Below are 27,152 nucleotides of genomic sequence, written 5' to 3'. Positions count from 1 at the left end.
CAAAAATAAAGGGCCCCTGGATAATGGGTCTATCTCCCTCAGAGATATAGAGTTAATGTGTGCAACTTGCACATAGGACCTCAGAGATTTTTTACCCTTATCAGAGAAGGCTAGTTGTCTGACCTACCATAAGATCAGGGGTGTGGCTGCAAAGACAGCAGTAAGAAGGAGTAGCAGTAGAAAGGCTACAGAAAGACCCCGGAGCCAAGAGGCGGGGGTGGGGGGGGGGGGGGGGGGGGAGCAGAAAGTGGAGACGAAAGCAGACTACAGTATAATTTTTAGGGAAGAAAATTTTCCGCCTCTGTCCGGTTTAGAACCGGGGACCCATTAATGAAATCAGGACACTAACATCTAGACCACGAGAGTCACTAAATAAATGAGAAAGTTCGTCACTTTGGCCGCCTAAAACTTCCGAACCACTAAACTTTCACATTTGAAAAAAAAAATTAAGGATGCTTCTGAATCATATTAAGGGTGCACATTTATATTAAAGAGTCTGAAGGCACTGTAGTTTGATTTTTAGTTTTTCATTTATTTCGTTTAGATCTAATCTTGGGAAAGATCGTCTTTTAAAACTCCATTGTAAGCAAGTGAGGCATCTGTTCACAGGCTGTGCGCACTGCTTCCACAAAGACTTGACAATCAATTCTTTTGAGTCCATTCATCCCATGGGTACCCAGTTAGTGTGTGTATATATATATATATATATAATGTATTATGAAGGGTGCAAGGGGAAAACCAGCGATGTCCAACGCAGCAAGTGTTAGTCTTGACCAAGCCCCATGTTTTTACCATTTGGAAAAACCGAAAAACCATCACAGTACGTCTCAATGCCCGTGAGAAAAAAATGTGCACAAGGGGAGAACCAGCCATGTCCAATGAGTACAAGGGGGAAAACAAGCGATGTCCGCGTGGAGTAGAGACTTATTTCCCCCTATCTGCCTTAACAAATAGTGCTGTGCGATTTTGAGGAAACAAAAATTCATCGAAGCTCCGAAGCATGACTTCACTATTCATGTTATTCGAATACCTCTTTCAAATGTTGTTATTTTTTTCTTTATGATAGGCCCAGACCTAACTTCCACTATTCAACATTCACTAACTATTCATAGCGCCGTCGAATGTTTTTTCTTATATGCGATAAGCCGAGATCTAACTTCCTCTAATCGAAGCGCCGTCGAATTGTTTTTTCTTATATACGATAAGACCAGACATAAGTTCTACTATTCACATCGCCGTCAAATGTTTTTTTCTTATATAGATAAACCCAGCACGGCTGTTAGAATACTGTACTTTATTTCGCAGGCAGCCAGCGCGTCGCGTCTTGTAATCTGACCCGGTCGCGGGGTCATGAACTCGTGGCCAGGGGAATTCCTTGTGTCCCGCTGACAGCGTTGTTCATTTCATTTTTAGGACAATTAAACTAGCAAAATACGCCAATCGGTGACTTTGCCTTCATTTTATTTTGCCAGTTTGGAACAAGAGGGAACTTGGGCACTTACTGACAAAGATGCAAAACTGTATGAAATAGCAATAATTATATATTGTGTTCAAAAAATGGCTCATGATTTAACATTGCCCTTGGGGGTGGAGATTTTTTAATCAACATTTCAGTCGAACAAAACTCAAAAATTCTTCAAATTCACATAAAATATTCCAGAAATGGTCAAATATCAAAATTCACTTTGTTGTTTTTGTGGAGTAGTGAAGAGTTGATTGCAGTATCACCTTTTTATCTTTGTCAAAGGCACGTTGGATAATAGTTCTAGATTTGACATGAGGTGCTGAGATTGCATCACAACATTCAGCTTTTGTTCGATATTACGTTTCCCAGCTCCTCTTCTCTCTAGCTTTGCCACAGAAGCATGGATACGTTCACCACCCTGTTACCCATGTAAAGCCAAACCAAACCCATATGTTTGTGTCCATGGGATGCAGTGGTTTTCTATAATGTGGTGTTTGGGAAGTATCTTTTCACTAAAGTGTCTCCTGTATAATGACATGTAAGTTTTGATGCATGTGTCAATTTGTTGTCTTTTGACACTGGTTGGCTGTGTGAGACGTGGATGTGAATGCCCATAGATGCGTTGTTTAATTGACTGAACTTTTCTCCGAGAGTGTAAGCGGTGTCAATTATGTTTTAGCTTTCGGTGTTTTCTACTATTTCTTTTACAATAAATGCAGTGAGGTCTTTTTAAACGCTTTATCAGGTGCTTGCACTGTATGCTTCCCTGGAAGCAGAGAATGTTTCTGAGTGTTCTAGGGTCTGCTAGGGTAAGAATACAGTGTAAAGTGTGTAGAGCTTGCTATTGAGCGGGGATATGCCCTTTACAAATGCTATGAATTATTATAGATTTTGAATCTCTGTGTTTAAACATAGCTCTTGCATATATAATTGCTTTATTTCAGTTGAACAGAAGTTAGATTTAAATGAAAATTCCTCCTAATAATCCAGTTTTAAACCTTGAGAAGTATTACTTGATTTATGAAGATCAAGACGCAGTTGGTATGTCTTAAATGATTTTTAATGCTTCACCTTATACTATGCAATTTCCTTCATGTTGACCACTGTTTGATCCGTGCCATACCCCTCCCGATCCAGCCCTCCCCCCGCCTTCCTTCTTTCAATGTGAGCCAGGCACTGTTGGTCCTCACACGGCTGCGGCTCCAGCAAGCACTGTGCAGGACTCGACCCATTTTCCTCCAGCACTTCTCCCTCCTGCCCCTCCGCTTCCTTACGGCTTACCAGGTAACCAGCTGTGAAACAAAATGGTTATTGAATTGTTGGGATTGTCTCTGATGGTAATCTTGAAATTTTCCCCCAACTTTTCACGGTTCTTTATTGCTTTTGTTGACTGCCTTATTGTATGACAATGCCCTATGCTCAGTTATGTAGCCCATGTTCTCTTCATTACTGTGGTAATCAGAGCTGAAGAAACTTAAATTGTCTGTCAAATAGCTATCTTAACTGGTAATATTTACTATAACAGAAGAGACGGATTTTTCTATAATACAATATGTAAGTCACATTTTTGTCTGCATGCTAAATGTTTCAGTAGCAGTACAATGTTTAGTTTTTAAGATACGAGTATAGAAAACTGAAAAGTAAATTGCGTGCCCCTATTTTTGTTCTCTAAGTACAGGGTGTCTAAAAAGAGAGGACCCACTTAAAGAGAGATAGCTCGGTCATTGCTACACTAATTTCAACAAAAATTCAAACAAAATTTAACCATGAGGACGTCAAGTTTGTAAATATCAAGAAAATCAATCTTGTTCAAGAAATATCAAGTTTTAGAAATTTCAACCGAAATTGGGTAAAATGCAAAATTTTACTTCTTGTAAGCGTTCAGCAACAGGAGCGTGATCGGCCTCTTCTGGTTTCACGACCCTCAGTTGATGATACTTTGGGGTAAATGTTAGAAAAAAATTGAATATTTCCATAAATTACTATTTCCCAATTTCCTCACTTAGATCCACAGAATAGATCTTAAGGCACTAATTATATGCCAAATTTGAAGCTTCTAGCTTCAGTGGTTTTTGAAAACTTCTTGCACTGAGGAGGTCACATTTGTGAAAAAGGAGATTTTGAGAACAGAAAAAAATAGGATTTTTTTTAAAATTAAAGAGGATCTTTAGTTCAATATGCACTTTTCAAACACCTTTTTAGGTTTTTTAGGGTGTTTTTTTTAACACTTTCGTCATTGAGATCTGATGGAACAGATGTTGAAGAATGTTTTTCCGCAAAAAGCAAAACAAAAAAATCAATATTTTGAACTGGGATCACCGACCCGGGTCTCTCCTTCAGGTTTTGAGAAATTTTTTTAGAAGTTTTGGGAGAATGTGTTTACGGTACAGGCCTGGTTCCAGTGAGAGAGATGGCGCCACGACCCACACACCAAGATGTGGTTGCAAGAAAGGTTTGGGGAACGCCTTATGAGCCGGAATTTACTAATGAATGATTACCACATTCCTCTCCCCCCCCAACTTGAGCCCCTTCAATTATTACCTTTGGGGGTTTTTGACAGACATGAATGTAGGGAAGCAACCCACTAACAATCGAACTGTCAAATCTCTCTATATTGAACTGGACGTCCCTAGAATTGACCCTAAAACAGGCCACAGGGTTATTCAAAATTTCCAGTGGCGTATTGAAGCTTGTATGGAAAGAAATGGTCTACACCTTGAGATGAAATTAGCGAATATATTCCTTGAGTTTATTTAACAATATCAATATTGTAATAATTTGTTCTTCAATGCACAAATGTGTGTGTGCCTGGAGAAAGGTCTCAGTTGTCGGCAAAGCTGTGTTTGAGCAACAGGGTAAAAAGTGGTACTCCCTTTTTTGTCCCTCATCTTCGTTTCACTACCCATTTTCGTCCCATTTTTTGTTCAGCAACAATTTTACCCGTTTTCATCCCACATTTGCAATAAAATGTAATCATTACCCTTCGATACCTACCGTCAAACCCCATTGTACCGCCTACGATGGGACGGGCATGAAGTTAGCGGTACAACGGGGCATGCGGTAAAACGAAATTGTCATGTCCTCTGTTAAGTAAATGTAGCACCGACTGCCCAATGTCAAAAGAACTTGTTTACCAATACTAGATGAATTAATGAGTTATCTTCCTTCGATCTGTCACTTAGACTTGCATGTGAGTCCTCACTAAGTAAAAGCCCCTCAGGCATTCGCCAGCCTGTAAGTTTTTAGGTTGACATTTGGCGACGCTAGATATTTTGCCGGCGGACCAAGATGGCGAGGTTCCTTTATAATTTACCCAGTCGACTTTTAACAAAAATACTGACCAAGGCCTAAAAATAATAATAACGGACATCAGGGTACTGACAGCAGTCTCCTTACTACCTGCACCAACTGCAGAAGTTGTTCCTGCTGATGAAGAATTGTCTATTCTGACCCCAAAACCAAGGAAAAAAGGTTTTGAAAATTGGAGCAAAATTTCTTAGGGAGTCAGGACAAAGTTGTGTCTGCCGAGGGCGCCCAACAACCCGCAAGCCAACTTCTGGATCTTTGCAACCTCCCCTGTGAAGGGTTGGGGTGAAATTTTCTTTCCGACGATTCAAAATTCCTCTGATTCTTTAGGGTCAGATTTAGAGCTACCAACACGGCGTCACTTTTCGCCCGATTCTGTTACTTTTAGTTCGCGTGACTCAGCAGCCCGCCGGAGCTCCCCGGCTCGGGGTCAATGGGGTTAATGAGCCCTGAAGCGACTTTGCCGGTGTCGGTCAGGAAGTTCGCATTTTTGACTATGTTTAAAACGATTTAACTTCTTCCCCATCCCACATAGCAAACCATTACGCGGGTGTACTAAAAGCTCAATGTCTTGAGATTTATTCTGCTTTAGAATGGTTAGTTTCTGTGCCTTAGATTTTGTTCTAGACAAGTGTTTGTAGAGTACCCAATTTGTCCTATTTTAGTTAGAAACTTGTGAATAAATGATTTTTAATTTAAAAAAGGCTCGACAGATCTCTCCAAAATCTGTGTCAAACTGATTACGAATATCATGTCTTTTACCATGAGAAATCTTAAATCTGCGCGAGTAGTAATAGTCAAGTTATAAGAGAAGAAAGATGCACATCTGCATTTTTTAACTAAAGACGATCAGCGTTAGCTCTTATTTTACTATTAAACAAGAGAAAGTTACTCGGCGTTTGTTCATGAATCATGCTGTGTCTGTGGCAGCCTGCATACAACTAAAAAGATATAATATAAGCGATTTAAAAAACCACAAAACCGTGTTAATACGTGGGTAGAGATAAACTTCTTGTATGGAATAAAAATAAAGACAGCTAAAACATTCATTCTTAGTTTTTGTGTAGGAAATATGCGCGGACACAATTATGAATGTAAAGAAATCAGTCACATTGTCATTTATTGCAATTAATGGTCATAGAAATGAAAAAAAAAGCTGGAAAAGTCTGGTGCTGATTCAGTGTCCCTGGAAAGCTAGAAATTATTCTTATAACCCAATTACGAGAAGTCATCCCTATTATTCAGTCAACTTACAAAACTTAGACTTAGCGTTTTAAGAAAAGTAAGGAATTTCTGGAGTGTAACAGATACTGTTCGTGTATTAGATCTACGTTGAAGATGTATTCTAGCACTAAAATCGATTTGTACTTTTCATAGAGAGAAACTTCATGGTAACTTTTATAAACTTTCGAGAAAATATGCGAATATTCACGATTATATTAGACACATAAAGTTGTGTTTGGAGGAATTACTTCATAGCGAATTGTGTGCCCGATGGATAAAATTGTAAAATTACAGCCTTCTATTATATGCGCAGATACTATCTTTTCTGAGTATCTGCACCAATGTTATGTCGTTCATGTTCCAAAAGTTCGACAGATTTTGACAATGCCTTTTTTTTATATTGATTTTTTTTTCATTCACCACGGCTGTTCCACTCAGGATCGCTTAGTTGCCGGCCGACCTGACCTCCGAGACGAGGTCACGCCCCGGTCACGCTACCTGCGGGCGCTCGGCCTCGCGGTCAGCGGCTCCCCAGCAATGTTATGTTTTGTACACATAAAACAACACCAGTTCTTATGAAAGCCGAGAAAGTCAATGAAACAACAACCAGATGATCACATGAAGACGAAGGTGTAGTTTACGACAGTATAATGTTTATCACGGAGAAGTAAAAGAAAGTGTTGTTTAAAAGAGGGGGAATGTGGCGTTCGCAATTGATTGATTATTACAAACAAACATGTTAAAAAAATAATAATTAAAAATAAACGGACCGACAGATTGTTACAGTCTTAATTTTCAGCTCACAGTCAGACTTTGAAATTTCAAACACACTTACGTTTATGAGGTAGGACCAAAATGTCTTGTTGCTATTGTTGATTAATGCAGACAGTCTTGTCAATGAGTGGGAAAACACTTTTACTTCTACCAGCAACCGACTGCCTGACTTTGTTAATTATATTTGTTCTTCGTTTTCTTGTCGGTGAGCTTGCTAAGTCAGATGATATTCTGTGTGTGACTATCCTTTGAAACACTAATGGCAGTCCTTTTGTTTTGAACCTCAACTGTCCTTTCGTCAGAGATGTGTTAAGCTTTCGTCTGATCAGATGTGTAGATCTAGCTACTTTTACTTCTAACGGCGTGAGTAGCTCTGTGTCCGATTTCAAAAGTGTTGACTCTAATGTCGTTTCATTTTTGACTAATGGGGAGCTGGTACTGTCTGTGAACTGTTTCGTCTTCGTTTTAGGTGTGGATGTCAAAATATGAGTTTCTGGTGAAATGTAAAATGAGTCTTCGTCTGTATGTGTAAATGTGCTGTCAATGGATTGAGTGGTAAAGGGCTGAGCACCATCGCCTGTACTTACAGAGGAAACATCTGGGGTGGGGGTATCCGTTATGCTCGCAGACTCCACTGCCATAAGAGCGGGGGGCGGACAAGGCAACTCGTGTCCTTCCGTAAGCAAAGGAATGCGTTCTTTAAGGCACCTTTTGGTAAGTTTAACACAGCGAGCACACACAGAGCACTGGTTAATGTTTATGCTTGCGTCGTAAGCAGACCAAACATAGGCACTGTCTTCTACACATTTCTGTGCGGACTTCAAAGCCGCATTTGTAATTTGCTTCCGTAGTGTGTATATTCGCGAGCCACATTTCCTGCACTGAGTGTTGGAATGCTTGTCGCTGTGTCGTTGTCAATGTTCTGTCTATAATATTGCAATAAGTCAGACTTAAAGTGTTTCCACAAAAATCGACGCTGCTTAGAAACCTTAGTTTTTAAACTTCTTCCACCAGAAGTACGACACTACTTGTTTAAATTCTCAAAGTGGATGTAATAAGAGTGTTCCATCTTTGATGTTAAAAGGCTCTATAACACACAAGAAAGTCTGACGGCAAGTTCTCGCTTCACAGCGTTTTTCTTTGCACCGAGCGTTGCACTAGACTAGTCACATAAAGTGCGCTAGTTCATGGAAATTTAGCTCCTACCTTGAGATTTTTCACCACAATGGAGAGAATAGATTTATAAAAAGAAATATGAAGGTTAAAACAAAAATTGTCGGTTCGAATTATTAAAATTCTCTTTTAAATCCAAAAACTTCAATAACACAGAGCTGTACAACAGTGGTAGTATATAGGTATCCCAACGGAGTATAAAACGAGATAGAAACTGGTTTCAAACTACGGGTTATAGAGGAGATGCTGAGCTTTTATTTGGTATACAACACTCCTAGGTTTACGGGATGGAGAAAGGGAGTACTATGCTGTAAATTCCAGTTAATTTCTGGAAATTGTACCCTTTCCGCGCGGAGCGGTCAGATCTAGGGATAGGCCGGTGAAAGTGGCGTAACGCGTCGAGATTTATTACCTTCCGCGAGGGGTCACAGGGGTCAGAAGGGTCAGACGGGCTACAACTAAGTGCGCCGCTCGGAGAGTGAAACTGAACAGCCGTGTCACGCTTGTCCCAAAAAAATTACAATTTAGCATTGCCGACTCCAGCGCGTCTAACGAAATAACCAGACAAGTTACAACGTCCGTTCTTTTTTGAGTCTCCAGAGCAGAAATGCGTGCTTTGGGTGCACTAACTGAGAATTACCATAAATACAAGGATACACCTTAAATTGTTCGTTGAAAAGTACCAAAAATTAGGTCGGCCCAGACAGAGCGGCGACAGGGAGCTGATCCCCGTGACCCCGACGTGATAAGGCACCCAGCCGGGAACCCCCCCCCCCGCGGCAACTAAAATTCCACTGCCGGTGCGCCGTGCCAAAGGCAGATTCACCCTCCTGTTTGAAGGGATGAGAAAGTGTTCCTGTAGATGAATTCTGTGGAATATTACCAAAATTCCGTCTTACTATTGTCGAAAAACCTTGGCAAAGTGTTATCAGGGACCCCATTTTTGTTCTCTGGTGGAGTATCGTTTCTTGAAAAGGTGTGAGAAGCTGGGCCGCAAGGGCCTGGGACTATCAGTGTTCAAAAAGTAGTTTAATAACAATTTGGCGTTGCATCATCCCCAAAAGGGCCTGTGTGATGTATGTGAGTCCCGCAGGGTTGGAAACATGGACAATGAGACAATGCAACAGCTCATGAGCTTTGCTAAGTTTAACACAGCGAGCACACACAGAGCCACATTTCCTGCACACAGTGTTGGAATGCTTGTTGGCTGTGTCGTTGTCAATGTTCAGTCTATAACATTGCAATAAGTCAGACTTAAAGTTTTTACACAAAAATCGACGCCGCTTAGAAACTTTAGTTTTTTAACTTCTTCCACCACAAGTACGACACAGCTTGTTTAAATTCTCAAAGTGGATGTTATAAGAGTGTTCCATCTTTGATGTTAAAAGGCTCTATGATTATAAACACACAAGAAAGTCAGGCGGCAAGTTCCCGCTTCACAGAGTTTTTCTTTGCACCGAGCGTTGCACTAGACTAGTCACATAAAGTGCGCTACCGGGTAGTTCATGGAAATTTAGCTCGTACCCTGAGATTTTTCACCACAATGGAGAGAATAGATTTATAAAAAGAAATATGATGGTTAAAACAAAAATTGTCGGTTCCAATTATTAAAATTCTCTTTTAAATAAAAAAAATCCAATAACACAGAGCTGTACAACAGTGGTAGTATATAGGTATCCCAAGGGAATATAAAACGAGATAGAAACTGGTTTCAAACTGCGGGTTATAGAGGAGATGTTGAGCTTTTATTTGGTATATAACACTCCTAGGTTTACGGGATGGAGAAAGGGAGTACTATGCTGTAAATTCCAGTTAATTTCTGGAAATTGTACCCTTTCCGCGCGGAGCGGTCAGATCTAGGGATAGGCCGGTGGAAGTGGCGTGCGTCGAGATTTATTACCTTCCGCGAGGGGTCACAGGGTTCAGAAGGGTCAGACGGGCTACAACTAAGTGCACCGCTCGGAGAGTAAAACTGAACAGCCGTGAAAACTGATTGGATGATGGATGGTAAAGGTTCTTTTGTTGTCACTTTGAGGGTGTTGTGTGCTAAAACTTTTGGGCGGCAGTGCACGACCATGCTCTATGGACCAGCCGCCCCTGATTATGGGCAAAGCCAGGTGCAACCCCAGACTCTTCGGTCAATACCGTAATCACACATTTTTCAAGGATTATTCCAAACGAGGATCAATCAAAAGTAGAAGAGGTGACCCACATGTTGTGGACATTTGTTTTCTTAAGTATGCGCAAGATCGGAACAGATCAATCTAGTTGACGTTTGATTAAGGAGTTTGAAGGATCAGTGATTGGCCAGTCCAGTGATGAGGGAGATGAGGGCAGGCAGGAGAGAACGATGGTGTGGAGAGATGCGTTACGTGAGCCTCTCCAACCAAAAGTGATGTGCCGTAACCTGGACGCTCAGTATAAGAGTGTATAGGCCATAGCCCTAGGCGTAAGCTAGGCAAAAAAGTAAAAGAAATGGAGGGCATGTAGTTTGTGATTCCTGATTCATTGAATTGTGATCGTTGATGCTCAGGTATACGCATTCACTTCACCAGTTCTACAGTAGGCCTACCGTTATGATAGACAGCACAAGCAACAAACCAAGAAAAGGATGGCTTCCAACAATAACAAAAGAAAATGATTCTCACTCGAATTAAAGGCCAAGATAATCAATGAAGTTGACGAGATAAAGAATAATGTGCCGCAAATTTTATTGGGGGAAGGGAGGTAATCATGTGGATTTTTATAATTATTTGGGTAATTCCCTTTTGCATTCCTATGGCGGGGACTTGCCTGCAGTTACTATGGGATTTTTGTTCTGGAACCAGAAGTCCCACTATAGCCGTGTTCTACTGTACTTTCTTTATGACATCTTTTAATTTTAATGGACTGGAATATAACTTTTATTTTCTTCTCCCCCCACCCCCCACCCCTTTCCACATATCTCTTTCCAGTTTCTAGCACAACCCTAGGATTACCACCCCCAACACCTGCTGCCAGTGTTCCCTCGGGCCCAGCTGCGATATTCCGCCCCCCAAGAGGCCCCCCACCCCCAGGCCAGTTGCCCAACCCTGGTGCTGCTCTCATTAGCCCCCCTTACCTCCCAGCTGGCATGATGTATGGAGGAGGCCCCCGTGTCCCCCCACCAGGCACCCCTGCTGGGTTCCCCATTCCTCTGGCATACACATCACCACCCCCTCCTCCCACAACAGCTGCTGCTGTGCATGCTCAGCAACAATCCCAGGGTTCTGCCAGCCAACCTGGGACACAGTCCTCTGCTCAGGTAAGAACAAGCTGTGGGTTATGAGTGCTGTATGCAGCATAGTCATGAGGGCAAAAACCCTTTATTACTTACTTAGTTTACTTTTTACTTTTTCATCCTCTGTTGCCGTTAAGCGTCGAGGGGAGATGCAGTTTTCTATGGTAGGCCAGCTCCGCAGCTCTTTCAGTTGTGATGTTATGTTTTCTTAGGGTTTCCTTGACACCCTCAATCCACCTTTTGTGTGGCCTTCCTCTTCCTTTATAGCCCGAGTGCTTGGTGTTGTAGGCTCTCAAGGCTGGCTGGTCAGGTGACTTTATTTATCATTTTAAATAGCCTGAATTTCTTGTACAGGTCTGCCCAGGGTCTGAAAAACTATTATTAGCATGATTTGAGTCCAGTTAATGCTTCCTATGTGACTCTACCCGGTCTTTGAATTGGCGATTCATATTTATGATAAAGTTAAGATGGTTTGGATGGGGGCTCAGCAGCTGAAAGTTCTGATTTGGTTCTGAATTATCGATTTTGAGACGTGGGTATTTTTGGCTTCTTAAAACTTTCAACACATAAGTTCCCCACCTCCTATACCCTTATTTGGTCTCTTATCAGGCATTTTAGTAAGTGGACGTGATCACCATATCCTCAAAAAGTTCATCTTTTATTTACTTTATCCATGACATAACTTTTCGCGCAATTTTGTTACTTTTAGTTAGCGTGACTCAGCAGCCTGCTGGAGCTCTCTAGTTCTGGGTCACAGGGTTAATGAACCCTGAAGTGACTTGCCGGTGCCAGTTAAAAAGTTTGCATTTTTTTCTATGTTTGAAACTATATGACTTCTTCCCCATCCCACACAGCAAACCATTACACTAATGTGCTAAAAGGCAAGTGTTTGTAGAGTACCCAATTGGCGCTCGTATGGCCTTGTTCAGTTGCGAGTGCCGTAAAACCTTACTAAAACGAAACTAAGAGTACCCAATCTGTCATATTTTAGTTACGTACTTATGAATAAATGATTGTTTATTTAAAAACGGCTCAATAGATCTCTCCAAAATGTGTGTTAAACTGACTTCGAATATCATGTCTTTTACCATGAGAAGTCTTAAATCTACGCAGGTAGTAGTAATGAAGTTATAAGAGAAGAAAGACGCTCATCTGCTTTTTTTTGACAAAAGGCACTCAGCGTCGGCTCTTGCCTTACCATTAAACAGGAGAAAGGCACTCTGCATTTGTTCATGAAGTATACCGTGTCTGTGGCAGCCTGCATACAATTAAAAAAGATGTATTTTGCGATGTTTTTAAAAACATAAAACTATAAATACATGGGTAGAGATAAACTTGTATGAAAATAACAAAACAGTGAGAGCTAACCAAGGAGTTTTAAACAAATGGATCCTCTCTCTCTCTTCGCGGCGCCACGAGCAGCACACCGAGGTGTGGAGCAAATCTGGCCGCTGGCCGCTGACTATGGTCTAAACTTTCGAACTGCTGTGTTTCTTTTTATAAAATCTTATAGGGCTGGGCCATGTTGTTGGGGTGGGCGGGGTGGGGGATTTTTGGCAAGGAAGAGGGGATGGGGCTGGGATGAAAGAGGTGGGGCGGGCCATGGGAAGGGATGAAGGAGAAAGGGAAAAATTAAATGAGAGAGAAAGAGAGAGCGATTGTGATCAACTGACGGGATGACAGATAGAATGACAGGGAGTAAAAAAAAATTTAATTCTGTGTGTGATACGGACTGTTCAATTATTTAAGTTTTATGTTATGGCTAGTTTAAGAATTAAGAAGATCGACGAAATAAGAAGAAAACATATCCAAGTAACATAAAATTGTGAAACATACCAAATTATAAAGATAATCTTTCAAGAGGCTAAAAGATTTAATTATGATAAGAAATGGTGAAAAATGTATATTTAAAACTGAATTTCAGATATGACTGCATGATTCTAGGCGTGTGCCATAACTAGCTTAATATGTAAGGAACAGCAAATACAAAAGAGGGTCGATGCCAGCTTTATCTGATTGCTAACAGTATTATGTCTTGGTCTATAAATAATAATAGGCTTATTATTGATTACAATAATTTTGTTTCCTGTTTTTCACAAAGTGGAGCACACAATAATTTCAACCAAAAAAAAACCCAAAAAAAGAGATAACAGCACCTTTGGACTTTTCGAATGAGATCAAAACTTATAGGTTCTATTATTGATACAGGAATAGTACAGTCTATTAGCTTGTGTCTTTGCGTTCCTCTGTCCTTATTAATGAAGCGATTACTCAGCAGCCCTTCATGGTGAAGGGCAGTCATGTTGACATTTATTCTACATGCCTCCCTGATAATTTGATGGTCATGGGTATGAGGCGGCCTAGTTGGCCCTTCCTAACGAATCATGCCTTGGCTGTTAGCTCAGGCGGTAGGTTCTTATATTGCGAGTTCGATGTTCGGCAAAATCAAAGGCGTCGAGGAGTTCACACCTGGACGCGATCCTTTTGTCGTAAAATCCTTGCATCTGGAGAGAACTTGCACCTCGCATCGAGACCAGAGAGGGTTTACAGTAATAGAGAGGTGACACTCGTGGCGGCGCTCCATAACAACGGTGCATTGTTTCGCGTATCGCCCGGCGGTGGGCGCGAAAACACTTACGCGCGGTGATCGCTGCCACAGCGATGTTCAGGGATGCTGTCATGTCATGAGAAAATGTAGTACTGTTTGTAGTTAGTTCACTAGGTTACTAGGCCTTTAACAAAGAAGGAGACCTGTTGTTTCTATTGCATATTTTAGGCAACCCCCTGCCTCCCTCGGCCATAAACTGAAAGACTTGTTTTTGGCTTAAGTTAACATACATTCTAATAAACAAATAGACGCAGATACATTACTTCGTCTCTATAGATCTGAAAAAATAATATCACCTTAATTAAAGGAATAATCGGTTTAATTTTCAGCAAATCTACTCGTTCTCCAGTGTCCCTCTGTCATCTCTCTCTCCCTCTCTGTCGGTCTGTCTGTCTTTTTTTCTCTCCCTGTCTCTTTTTCACTCTCCCTGTCTCTCTTTCTCCCCCCCTCTCTCCCTCTGTCTACCTGTCTGTCTACAAGTTTGTCTACCTGTCTGTCTGTCTGTCTGTCTGTCTGTCTGTCTGTCTGTCTGTCTGTCTCTCTCTCTCTCTCTCTCTCTCTCTCTCTCTCTCTCTCTGTCTCTCTTTCTCCCCTCTCTCGCTCTGTCTATATGCCTGTCTGTCAATCTGTGTCTCTGTTTCTCTCGCTATGTCTATTTGTCTGTCTGTCTGACTGTCTGTCTGTCTATCTGTCTCTCTCTCTCTCTCTCTCTCTCTCTCTCTCTCTCTCTTGTTCTGTCTGTCTGTCTGTCTCTCTCTCTCTCTCTCTCTCTCATTCTGTCTGTCTGTCTGTCTCTGTCTCTTTCTTTTCCCCCCCCCTCTCTCTCTCTCTCTCTCTCTCTCTCTCTCTCTCTCTCTCTCTCCCTTTCTCTGTCTCTCTTTCTCCCCTCTCTCGCTCTGTCTATATATGTCAGTGTCTGTCTCGCACGCACACACACACACACACACACAAACACACACATATTTTATTAAATTCTCACAATTTCAGATCATGGAAAAGCACATGAAGCAATAATGATAAATCTGCCACTTAAAGAGTTTAATAGGATCCCCATCAATTCCACCCCCCCCCCCCCCCAAAAAAAAAAAAAAGAAAAAAAGTGGTAATCGGACAAAGAAAGTAGCAAAACCGATCAATGGCACTTTGTATTTAGACATCTTTTCGCAGACCCACGTAACATATTATCTTTCACTAGTAGAATGCAAGCTCAATTTGGGCATTTAGACGGGGAAAAAAACCCCCAATTTATAGCTGATATAACAAAGTTGAAGTGTGTTGAGTTTGTGCATGGAGTGTCAGTCTGGTAGGACCACAATCACATTGTCATTATTTTGATCTATATTTTTTTTATTCATCAAAATATATTCGTTATCCCTTGGAAATCGAAAGAAACTCAGATTTTGACTCTAATAGGTGCAGTTTATAGCAGAATACCATTGACATTTCGTGCTAACCGGGGCCATGCTTGTCTGCGATCAACAAAAATGCCTTGAACAATGGACGCAGTTTGTTTTGTTTACTGCGCGTTTCTCCACGATCAGCTGGTGACCCAGATACACGCATCCGGGCGAAGTGCCGTCTCTCAAGTATTACTGTAAACTCTCTGTCGAGACTTAGAGCGGAGATGTGATCACACGCTTGAGTGTGGATAACCTTTGAAGGGTTTTTTGTTCAGTAAAGTTTATGGAAAGCTGCGTTTTTAGTCCCTTCACACTTCAGAGGTGGATAATTTATCTTAGGGATGACTCCTGTGTTGTAAAATTTGTTGTTGCTTTGTATGGTTTATTTTTTAACAGCGGAATCTTAAGTGAACAGGAATTATAAATTGTGGGATTTGAGGTGAAGACTACAAATATAGATTTAAACTGAGTATAATTCTATCAAACAAGACTCAAACTCTTATCCACCCCACCCTACCCCCTTATATGGTTTGGTGTTTCTTTAACATAGAAGATATTCATCATTATTGTTGTTGGGTATTGATTTCATTTTTTAATGGAGCCTCTCGATATCTACATTTAGACAACAGTAGTCTTATAGTCATTAGGAGATGAATAGGCTTTTAAAAACATAAAATAAGTCTGACTGATTGATTGAACTCAATACACATAGGTGTGTATGATTAGTAAATATATGAAAACAAGATATACATTTAGAAACCTAGACTCTACATTTTGTCCCGTCAAAATAAAGGTCTGCTGCGCATAGCGTCTAATTTGCACACACAATGGAAATCAATACATGTATATACTTAAATTAAAATGTATAATATATACACACACGCACACAAACACACACATATATATATATATATATATATTGTAATTATATTATATATATATACAAGAATATTTTTTTTAAATATCGTTGCCGTCGTGCACCAACCCTGTAAGCGAAAAAATTGTCAAAATCCACTTTTTTTGCTTATATGATTCTGTATAACATACAGTATGTCCCAGTCAAACAATATTTAACACAGGTGAAAAATAAGTACATTAAAACACAAATGAAAGCCGTCGGGCAAAAAACCTGTAAACACCAGCGAGGCACATAATTGCTTTGTGCCCGGCGGCCCAGCGCGATCGGGCGTAGTGCCGTGTGGCTTGTTTGGTAATATTAGTGGGCCTAACAATAGTGTCATGCCTGACGGTCTATCTTACGCAACCGTTTCACAACCGTGCTGCTTGCGTTGGGTCCCTTGTTTTGCATAGTGGGTCGAGAACAAAGAAGGTACTTTTCGCTGGAAAGCCCAAAACATTGCCCAAGACGAAGGAACGGATTAAGTACCAATAAGATGTTTCACCCAAATACTAATAATATATTCTTAGATCCTTAATCTGCTGAGGCACAATAAAGATATGTTTTGCAGTATGATGGAATCAGTCGCTGGTCAAGTTTTTGGCATATTGAATTATTGGTTTAAAGCCTGTTCATTTAACCCGTAGGAGTCGAGATACTTTTGATTCAAGCAGATTTGGGTCACCTGGCTTCAGAGGTAAAATTAGCGAAAATGTTGTAGTGTCCTTGGACTATGCAAATTTTAATTTTTGTGCCTTTGATAGCTTCTCAGTAAAAATCCATTCGAGAAAATGCTTTGAAGTGCACATAAAAGGTATTAATCCCAAAACGACTATAACAATTGCCATAGGGGGGGGGGGGGGGATATGGATGAATGATTTCTTCGATTTAATTATTTTTGACAAGCGCTTGATTTCACCACAACGCTTCACATATTGACCTTTGGTTTATGTTTTTTAAGTCACCATTACGTTAATGAATCAACTGTACTTGTTAATCATTTTGTGTCTGTGACTACATGCAGTGGTTTTCATTTTTTGTCTTTGATTCACTTTTTCTTCAGCCAAAGAAGGTGTACAGAGGTGATATAACGTACTATGCACCAGAGTTACAACAACCATCTAGGACACCACAGAAGAGGCCAAAGGCTGCTATACCTATTGTGGACCCTCAGGTAAAAAACTGCTAAATGTTTGTCCTGCCTGTGCCACATAATAGCAAACTTGCCAAGTACTCCGATAAAATCAAAAGCTCTCATTTTTTCTTGCCCATCGAAGAACTCCGGATTTGCGTAAGAGCTCTTTGCTTTTTGTGGGTTTTTTAAAGTGTTTCCGTTCTTTTTTTTTCAGTTTGAGTAAAGAGTTGAAGCAAAATAGAACATTCCTTGACTGTGGACTGTGGAGCTTGGGGGTTGCGTTCTTTTGCTTTTTGGAGATTTTAGGAGTTAAAAAGATTCTCTCTCTCTCTCTCTCTCTCTCTCTCTCTCTCTCTCTCTCTCTCTCTCTCCCTCCCTCCCTCTCTCTCTCTCTCTCTCCCTCCCTCCTTCTCTCTCCCTCCCTCCTTCTCTCTCTCCCCTTCCCTCCTTCTCTCTCTCCCCCTCCCTCCTTCTCTCTCTCCCCCTCCCTCCTTCTCTCTCTCCCCCTCCCTCCCTCCTTCTCTCTCTCTCTCTCTCTCTCTCTCTCTCTCTCTCTCTCTCTCTCTCTCTCTCAATAAGAACGGCGGATCCCATCCCTTCGAAGTGGGGTGAATTTTTAAAGCGTATCGTGAGTTTGAGAAAGAATTTTGGAAGTACTGCAGTACAAAGTATGTTTTCAGCAAAAATTCCTCGAAAATCAGTCACCACCAAGAACAAAACAATCAAAGACGAGTCGAAACACTTCAAGCTCATCCTGTTCTTAATTTTTGTAAACATTAGTATTATGGAAGCTACGACAGCACGAGCAGAGACACTGCACTAAGTCTTGATTTTATAGTTTTTTGGTGGTATATTTTATTTGTAACATCAATTTAGAGGGTTGAAATCATATACAGATTAACATTTTCATTCTAGGTTAGATCTTAAGTCTTCCTTACTTAGTTAGATCTAGGCCTACCCCTTACTAGAATTTAATCCCCAGAACTCTCTTTTGCTAAGCGGTGAACGATTGCTGGCGATGGCTAGACCTAGAATCTACGCCTACTCAAGCCTATTGTCACATAGATCTATTTGTACCTGCGCTTTTTTTTTTACATGTTCTTGCACTTGTAAAAAAAACTCTTCTTCAAGAGAAATGAAAGTAGAGCTCAGAACTATGTAACCTACACGACGTGGAATGGGCCTTTCTATTCCATTTGTCATCGCATTCCTAGCAGTAGGCTACGCAAATCCGGGAATATATATCCTGACGGTACTGTCACCAAGCCTATATAATTTTAAATGCTCTAATTTTCCACAATTGTTTATACGTTCGATTGTCGAATACCAAAACCAGAGCACAATTTCACTTTATTAAAAAAATCTTTATTTTGGTAGCCGTTATTTTCACGACCAAGACGCACAGAGGGACAATGGTCGAGTGCGTGCAAGTAGGCCTACAATTTAACTGCCGAGGTTTAGATTCTAGATTCAGATCTATCATCCGAGAAGCTAGAAAGGCAAGTGCCTCCCCCCCTTCTCTCTCTCTCTCTCTCTCTCTCCAAAGTCTTTTTTAAAACACTCGTTGCGACATAGATGATGATGCAGCAAATACAGAATTTTGGGATGTAGGCCTAGGCTTCGGATTTCGCAAGGGAAAATTGGAAGCACTCTCGGCACCCATCGCAAATCCGGTAGTTTTGACACCTAAATCGGAATGTTGGTAGAACTAGAACAGGTCCAAAATCGGAATCTAGATATAGATGTACTGAAGAAAAAAAAAGAGTATTTTAGCAAATAGGCCTAGGGTTAGACCTCTGTGGTAAGAGCCGGTATGTCTTCGACATGTCGTGAAAACACACATAGCCTTGTTCTTTCCACAACAGGTCGTGAAAACACACATAGCCTTGTTCTTTCCACAACAGATGGTGAAAATGCGCATACGATTTTTTTCCCACGACATGTCGTGAAAATACTGGCTGCCTATTAAAAAAGGAGATATGACAAGAAACATTGTTGTCGCGATTGGTTTGAGAAGGTGTTAAAAAGTTCCTGCGTCTTTGTGTTGTCTGCAGGACAGACCAATGAGAGAATAAAATAAAAAAACACCAAAAAAACCAGATAAGTTTGAAACTTAAGAGAAGACCCAGGTCAGCGATCCCAGCTAATGTCGATAACATTTTTCTAACTATCGAACTTTTGTTTTTTGCGGAAAAACATCCTTTGACATCTGTTTTATCAGGTCACAATGATAAAACTGTTGAAAAAACACCCATAATGACCTAAAAGGGCATTTGAAAAGTACATAATATTGCACTGAAAATCCATTTTAAAAATTCCTGTTTTTTGTCTGTTTTTCTCAATCTGCTTTTGGACATATGTGACCTCTTTGGTCCAAAGGAGTTTTCAAAAAACTACTGAAGCTAGAAGCTTCAAATTTGGCATACAAGTGCTTTAAAATCTATTCTGGGGATCTATGTGAGAACATTGGGAAATATTAGTAACTTGTAGCCCTGGCACAGCTCTGGTCATCCGAGCAATGTGTCCTCTTGTTGGGCTCCATGGCGGACGGGGAGCCCCGGAGTCGAAGCAAATAGAAAACTCTCATGGATTCTAAAAACCCTAAAGACCCTTCCCCAGCTCCCAACGTGAAGAAGTCTCGGCTCGCGGAAGCGGGTGCGGCCGCCGAGCCGAGCAGAAGTTTAAAAAATGGTAAAAGGACCTTTACCGATGTCTCCTTCCTCCGTTCTCCCAAGGAGCTTCTGAGGCAACCGTACGTGGCCATCTCCAGTACAAAAGACACACAGAGAAGAATTACCGATCTCAACCTCTTTAAGACAGCAGATGCACTACGGAAAGTTCTGGGATACATTCCCACATGTGTACAGAAACTTTCCTGTGGTGCACTCCTTGTCAAGTGCGCATCCGAGAACGAAGTGACCAAACTCCTGGATACCACGACCTTCGGCGGTATTCCATGTAAGTCCGAGCACTACCAGAAATTTAACCGCTCGAAGGGCGTGGTCCTCAGCCATGAGCTGAAAGGCTACTCCATGGAAGAAATTGTAGAGCACTGCGAGGGAGTGGTCGAAGCCCGCCGGATTACTCTTCGGCGGGGGGAGACTACTATTGAAACGAACACGATTGTCCACACTTTAGAATTGTGTCGCCCTCCAGCCACCGTTCGGGCATCTTACTTGGTACTCGACGTACGACCCTATGTGCCGAACCCTCTGCGCTGTTTCAAGTGTCAGAAGTTCAGCCATAGCCAGTCACGGTGCCGTCACGCAGCCGTGTGTCCTTGTTGTGGCAAGACCGGGCATCCTGAGAAGGAATGCAAGGCTAGTCCTTGCTGCCCCAATTGCCACGGCCAGCACACAGCTTTCAGCAACCCCCAGTGGGTCGGGGGGATATAAATAAACCCACTGCTTCGTCTGCAGAAGGTGCAACCCCCTCAAAGGCGAAGTGTCACACACGGACCCCAGCCCTCTGGGATCCGTGTGCAACACTTACTTTGGTGTATCTTCCTCTTCTCCTTCCTTCTTTCTTTCTTCTTCTATCTTTCCTACCACTGCTGACCTCATGTGCAGCAAAACGAGAGGTCACCCATCCCACAGAGTGGGCGCCTCGTTGACCGTGAGGTGCGACCCGCGCGGAGGGAAACCGGGTTCCTGGCGGTTGAGATGAGATCAGTCCACGGACTGTCCCTCGCCAACACACCTCTTTGGCCCAGGTTTTCCTCTTAGACGGGAGGGTGGCACGGCCCATGCCACTCAATCGGTTGAGAACTGAAACCCCATCAAGCCCTGGGTCAATCTTGACGGGAGGGTCTTGTACTTTCTCATTGAGAGTACAGCTCCGGGGCAGCCCTGGCACAGCTCTGGTCATCCGAGCAATGTGTCCCCTTGTTGGGCTCCATGGTGGGCGGGGAGCCCCGGAGTTGAATCAAATAGAACACTTTCATGGATTCTAAAACTCAAAAAGACCCTTCCCCAGCTCCCAACGTCAAAAAGTCTCGGCTCGCGGAAGCGGGTGCGGCCGCCGAGCCGAGCAAAAACTTCAAAAATGGAAAAAGGACCTTTACCTCTGCCTCTTTTCTCCCTTCTCCCAGGGAGCTTCCGAAGCAGCCGTACGTGGCCATCAGCTGCAAAGAAGACGCACAGAAGAAGATCACTGATGTGAATCTGTTCAAGACGGGAGATGCACTAAGACAGGTTCTGAACGATACCAGAAGTTGAACTGCTCGAAGGGCGTCGTTCGCAGCCATGAAATACCGAAGCTGCAGCATGGAGGAAATTGTGGCAAACTGCGAAGGTTTGATTGACGCCCGCCGGATTACTCTCCGGCGGGGGGAGACCACCCTCGAAACCAACACGGTCATCCTGACCTTTGATTCGTGTCGCCCTCCAGCCACCGTTCGGGCATCGTACTTGGTCTTAAACGTGCGACCCTATGTACCGAACCTTCTGCGCTGTTTCAAGTGTCAGAAGTTCGGACATAGTCGAGATGCCGACACGCAGCCGTGTGTCCTCGTTGTGGCAAGACCGGGCATCCTGAGAAGGAATGCAAGGCTAGTCCTTGTTGCCCCAATTGCCACGCCCAGCACACAGCCTTTAGTAAGGATTGCCCGACTTAGATCCAAGAACGCGCAATCCAAGAGTATGAAATACGAAATGGCTGTTCGTTTTAGGAGGCCCGCAAAGCTACCTCCCCGCCAGATGTGACCCCGGTCCCTGGCCGGTCATACGCAAAGGTAGCACGGGAAGTCACGAGGTCGGCAAGTCCTTCTACTGCTGACGTCCCAAAGCCCACGGTCAACAGGCATGTCTCTGTGACTAAAACTAAAAAGGTTCTTCCTTCCACCGAGATACCTCTGACAAACCGCTTTGAGGTTCTAGGGGAGGACAGGGTGGATTCTCCCTCCACCCTCTCTCCTCCCCCTCCCCTTCCCCCCTCCTCTATCACTTCCTCTTCTTCTTCCTCTTCTTCTTCTTCTTCTTCCACCTCACGCCTCATCCCTCTGATGGAGCGTGAGGTGCACCCTTCCCCCTCTTCCCAGCTCCCTCCGTCTGCTCCACCTCCCCCTCCCTCTTCAGCAGACACCCCCCTACCCCACCACCAACCAATGGAGGAGGACAGCTCCGACCCCCCTCCCCGGCCTGACCCCGGGAAGGGCGGAGTCTGTCACTCCTCCAAATCCCCCACTAGACGCCGTCCAATCCAGGATGGCAACCTAGAAAACACTCTGCCTCCCCCGCAAGGAGGAGTCAGAGTGTTTCTTCGAAGCCGGGGCCTTTGATCTCCAAAATAAAAACTAAAAAATCATAATGGCGGTCCTGCAATGGAATGCCGGCGGAATCCGACCTTGCATTGCAGGTTTGCAACATTTACAGGCCACACTGTGCCCACGGGTGGCCTGTATTCAAGAAACAAAATTTGCCCCGGCTTCAACCATAGACTGAAGAGGATTTACTGCGTACCATCACATTCACACGGAGAACCAGATTGCTTCCGGTGGTACCACCATCGACACCGACAACAACACACTCCATAGACAAGTACATCTTAAGACGACCCTCCAGGCTATTGCCGTACGGGTCAGCCTGCACAGACCAATCACGATCTGCTCAGTTTATATCCCACCAAATTACCCCCTCAAAATAACCCAACTAAATGACTTAAAGGCTCAGCTCCCAAAACCCTTTATTTTGTTAGGTGATTCCAATGCCCACAGCCCCCTTTGGGGAGACAAACCTACAGACCAGAAAGGAAAAATAATAGAAAACTTTTTATTTCAAAATAACATCTGTCTCTTAAATGATAGATCCCCAACTTACAGAAACAGAGCCACTAATGGCACTTCATCCCTTGACCTCAGCTTTTGTACCCCTGACCTAGTCCCAGATCTTGAGTGGTCTGTGCTGGATGACAGTACGGACCATTTCCCAATTCTCCTAAAAAACAATAGCCTCCAAAACGACCCGATCCCAGAACGCTTCAACTTCAAAAAAGCAAACTGGGACGGGTTTGCCAATCAATGTTCCCAGATTCTTAATCCCAATTTCGACCTCAACTACAATAAATTCCACGAAAAGCTTTTAATATACCACGAACACATACCAAAAACAAAAACAAAACCCCGGAGGAACAAGATCTGGTTCTCTTGGGAATGTGAGGATGCAGTAAAGAAAAAGAAGGCAGCATATCGAAAAGCGGTCAACAACACCACCACAGAAATCAAGATAAACTATTTAAAGGCTCGAGCTGTGGCACATAGATGCCTCAGGGAGAGTAAAAGACAATCATTCAAAAAATGCATCTCCAAAATCAACAGCCAGACACCACTCAACCAAGTTTTAAAAATTGCTAAAAAATTCTTAGGTAGACGCACAGACACCATTCGGCACGTCCATAGGCCGGATGGAACCACAGCTGAAACGCAAGTAGACATCGCAAACACAATAGCTACATCTCTCGCCAAAAACTCATCCCAAGCAAACTACAACACCACCTTTCAAAACATCAAAACTAACAGAGAGAAACAACACCTAAACTTCCACTCAAACAACACTGAAACCTACAATGCAGACTTCACAATAGACGAACTAACATCGTGCATCTCGGACCTGGGCAATACAGCCCCGGGACCGGATGACATTCACAACCAGATCATTAGACACTTACCCACTTACCCTCAGAAACACTCACACTCGTACTATACATATACAACGACATGTGGCCTCTGTCATTCCAATACCCAAACCAAACAAGGACCACACACACCCATCCAATTACAGACCAATAGCACTAACGGGCTGTCTCTGCAAACTCATTGAAAAAATGATCCACAGGCGACTCATGTGGTTTCTGGAAACGACGGGCTCGCTGAGCGGTCTCCAGTGCGGATTCAGGAAAACCCGATCCACTCTGGATCACCTGGTCCGCCTGGAGACCTTTATACGCGAGACGTTCGCTGAAAGAGGCCACATGATCGCCATCTTTTTTTTTCCTAGAAAGAGCCTTCGACACAACCTGGAAGTACCAACAGGAGGAAGGAGTCCCCCAGGGGAGCATCCTTTCTCCTTTCCTATTCGAAAGTAAAATAAATTCCATCGTAAAAACCCTCCATAGGCAGCTCGTTATACGTTGACGACTTTTTGATATGCTGCCGTTCGAAAAATCCCCATTTGAGATTTATGGAAAGGCAGCTGCAAACGCAGCTGCACAAACTCGAAAAGTGGGCAAACAATAACGGTTTCAAGTTCTCCCCGTCAAAGACGGTTGCAGTACACTTCTGCCGATCAGGCAGACGTGTGCTGCAGCCGGATTTGACACTATACTGGGAAAGGATTCCCGTCCAGGACCAAGCTCGTTTCCTCTACGTTATTTTCAACAAAAAACTCACATTCCTACCACTCATCAAAGACCTTCGTGTGAGGTGCCAGAAAGCGCTTAACGCTTTGAAAGTTCTATCGCATCCGGAGTGGGGCGGGGACTCAAAACACCTTCTCCACTTGTACATCTCCCTTGTCCGGTCCAGGCTTGACTACGGCTGTCAAGTCTACAGATCAGCAAAATCACACATCTTAAAAATGCTAGACCCAGTACAAAACTAAGGACTCCGCCTCGCTCTGGGGGCTTTCCGTACTTCTCCGGTGGAGAGCCTCCAGGTCGAGGCAAACATACCACCACTCTCACTCAGACGCACACAACTCTTACTACAATTCGCAATTAAACAGAGCTCAACACCGGAAAATTCAGCGCCCAACTGCATTTTTAAAACAAACCCAGAAACCATAAACAAATTCCAAAACAACGAAAAACTCATCAAACCCTTTGGCCTCAGAATCCTTGAGGACCTCAAAAACTTACACTTTTCCAAACAAGACGTCCAACCATTTCTTTTCCCCGACCTCCCTCCGTGGCACCTCACCAAGGCAAAAGTAGACTTGCAGCTGACCATACACAACAAAGAAAGCACAAACTCCAAAACTTTTAAAGCAGAATTCAAAAAAATAATAGATAAATACCCCGGTGCGGAGCTCATCTTCATGGATGGTTCCAAAGAAGACTATGAAGTGGGCGCCACAGCCCTATCTCCCAACAGTACACACCAGAGGAGACTCCATCCTGAAGTCTCCATTTTCTCTGCGGAGGCCACTGCCATTGACATGGCACTGGACTCCGTAGGAGATTCTCCAAACAAATCTTTCCTAAACCTTTCTGACGCTACAACAGAAAATTCACACACTATCCGAAACAGGAAAAAACATCATGTTCGCATGGATACCTAGCCATGTGGGCATCCGAGGAAACGAGCAGGTAGACGACCTGGCGAAGAAAGCCTCATCCCTTCTGCTGGGATCAACGACAAACACTCTTCCACAGACTGACTTTAGAAATAAAGTCAAAAAGTACACCTCCAGTCTGTGGGAGAGCTAATGGGAAAAACAGAAAAACAATAAACTGTATGTTATAAAACCCAAACTGAAACAGAGAAATCCTTCGGACCTCTCCAGAAGAGACAAAGTCATTTTTACTCGATTGCGCATCGGACACACGGCCCTGACCCACAAATACCTCCTACAGGGAGATGAGAAGCCGTTCTGTGTCGGATGCGACACAGATTTTACCGTTAGACACATCTTAACCGAATGTCTAGACTTCGGAGAGATCCGAAGGAAATATTATAAATGCAAGAAATTGCAAGACATTTTTTCCGTCGTTGGTCCCAGCAGAATTTTGAATTTTACGAAGGCCATTGGCCTTTATGGCAAATTATAAAGTGAAATCGTACTATTAAAAATGTTTGTTATTTAAGAGTTGTTTTAAATAGCAAATATATTTACACCGAATTTTAACATTTAAGCATTTTAAAGTCCAAAAGATAACCAACCGTGCAGTGAACTATTTCGAATGCAAACAACTTGTGTTTCGCGCGCCCATATGACCTTATGCAGTTGCGAGCGCCGTAAAACCCTGTACTACTACTAAAAGTCATTCTTTCAGGAAATTTTCCTTGGAGTCTACGCCTCCCCTTAAGACAAAAGACAATCAGTTGCAGTGTTGTGTAGTGATGTACACTCGGGATCAAATACTTGCGACGCATCCCCTCGGTTTCTTTCGTTTTTGCAAGTGTCAAGCCAACAGTCAATAAATTAACCCTCAGCCAAGTGGCATCGGTAGCCTAGTGGTTACACTACCGGACTTGTAATCACGAGGTTGCAGGTTCGGGGATTTGAGCCTTGAGCTGAGGCTACATTGTGTCCTTGGGAAAGACACTTTACACGAAATTCCCATTTGGCCCGGTCCTTTCGGAGATGGACGTTAAACTCGGAGGTCCCGCCTCTTGAATAACCTAGTCTGGACATTTGTTTCTCCTTAATGAATGGGAACAGTGACTCCAAAATATTATGCCAAACATTGGGCCCATGAAAACGTTTGGGCCTCTCCAGAAGAGATGAAGCTGCTATTACTAGATTATGTATTGGGCATACCTCCTTGACTTATAGGCACATAGGCCTACTTATAGAATTCCATACTTTGGAGAGACCGGAAGGAAATATTTTAAATGCACAAATCCAAAGAATTTGTTTTTCATCGTTGATCCAACACAGTTCTCAATTTTTACAAAGGCCATTGGCCTTTATTCAAAAGTGTAAACAGTTTTGGGTTTAACACTTTGCAGTCGCACAGCCAGCAGTAGAAAATACCCAATCTGGTCACCCAGTCAGGAGAACAAAAATGTTCCAGGTGACCAGAATGCAGAGCGGATCATTTTCACCAGGGCATTATTGCGCCAAGTGGCCGCAAAGTTTTAAAAATATATAGCTGGGGTTTTGTTTTAAGATAAATTTTTCCATAAAAAGATTAACCTTACCATGAAATCAAACCAAGCCGTACTGTTCACTGTCATGAAAACAACCAAATC

General features: G+C 42.8%; 1 protein-coding gene across 2 annotated transcripts in view; it reads left to right on the top strand.

Moving 5' to 3' along the window:
• Positions 1 to 27,152, top strand: part of LOC101854262 (serine/arginine repetitive matrix protein 1) — a 149,298-nt gene that overhangs the window by 110,609 nt on the left and 11,537 nt on the right. For both annotated transcript variants that reach the window (XM_005101304.3, XM_005101303.3), the window contains exons 10-12: positions 2,603 to 2,749; positions 10,897 to 11,225; positions 17,171 to 17,281. In XM_005101304.3, coding sequence (XP_005101361.1) covers positions 2,603 to 2,749; positions 10,897 to 11,225; positions 17,171 to 17,281 — 587 coding nt within the window. The remainder of the gene's footprint in view (positions 1 to 2,602; positions 2,750 to 10,896; positions 11,226 to 17,170; positions 17,282 to 27,152) is intronic.

Source organism: Aplysia californica, unplaced genomic scaffold (assembly GCF_000002075.1).
Source record: "Aplysia californica isolate F4 #8 unplaced genomic scaffold, AplCal3.0 scaffold00278, whole genome shotgun sequence".
NCBI classification, from domain to species: Eukaryota; Metazoa; Mollusca; class Gastropoda; order Aplysiida; family Aplysiidae; genus Aplysia; species Aplysia californica.
The sequence above is the reverse complement of the archived record's forward strand: the minus strand, read 5'-3'. Positions and strand labels throughout refer to the sequence as shown.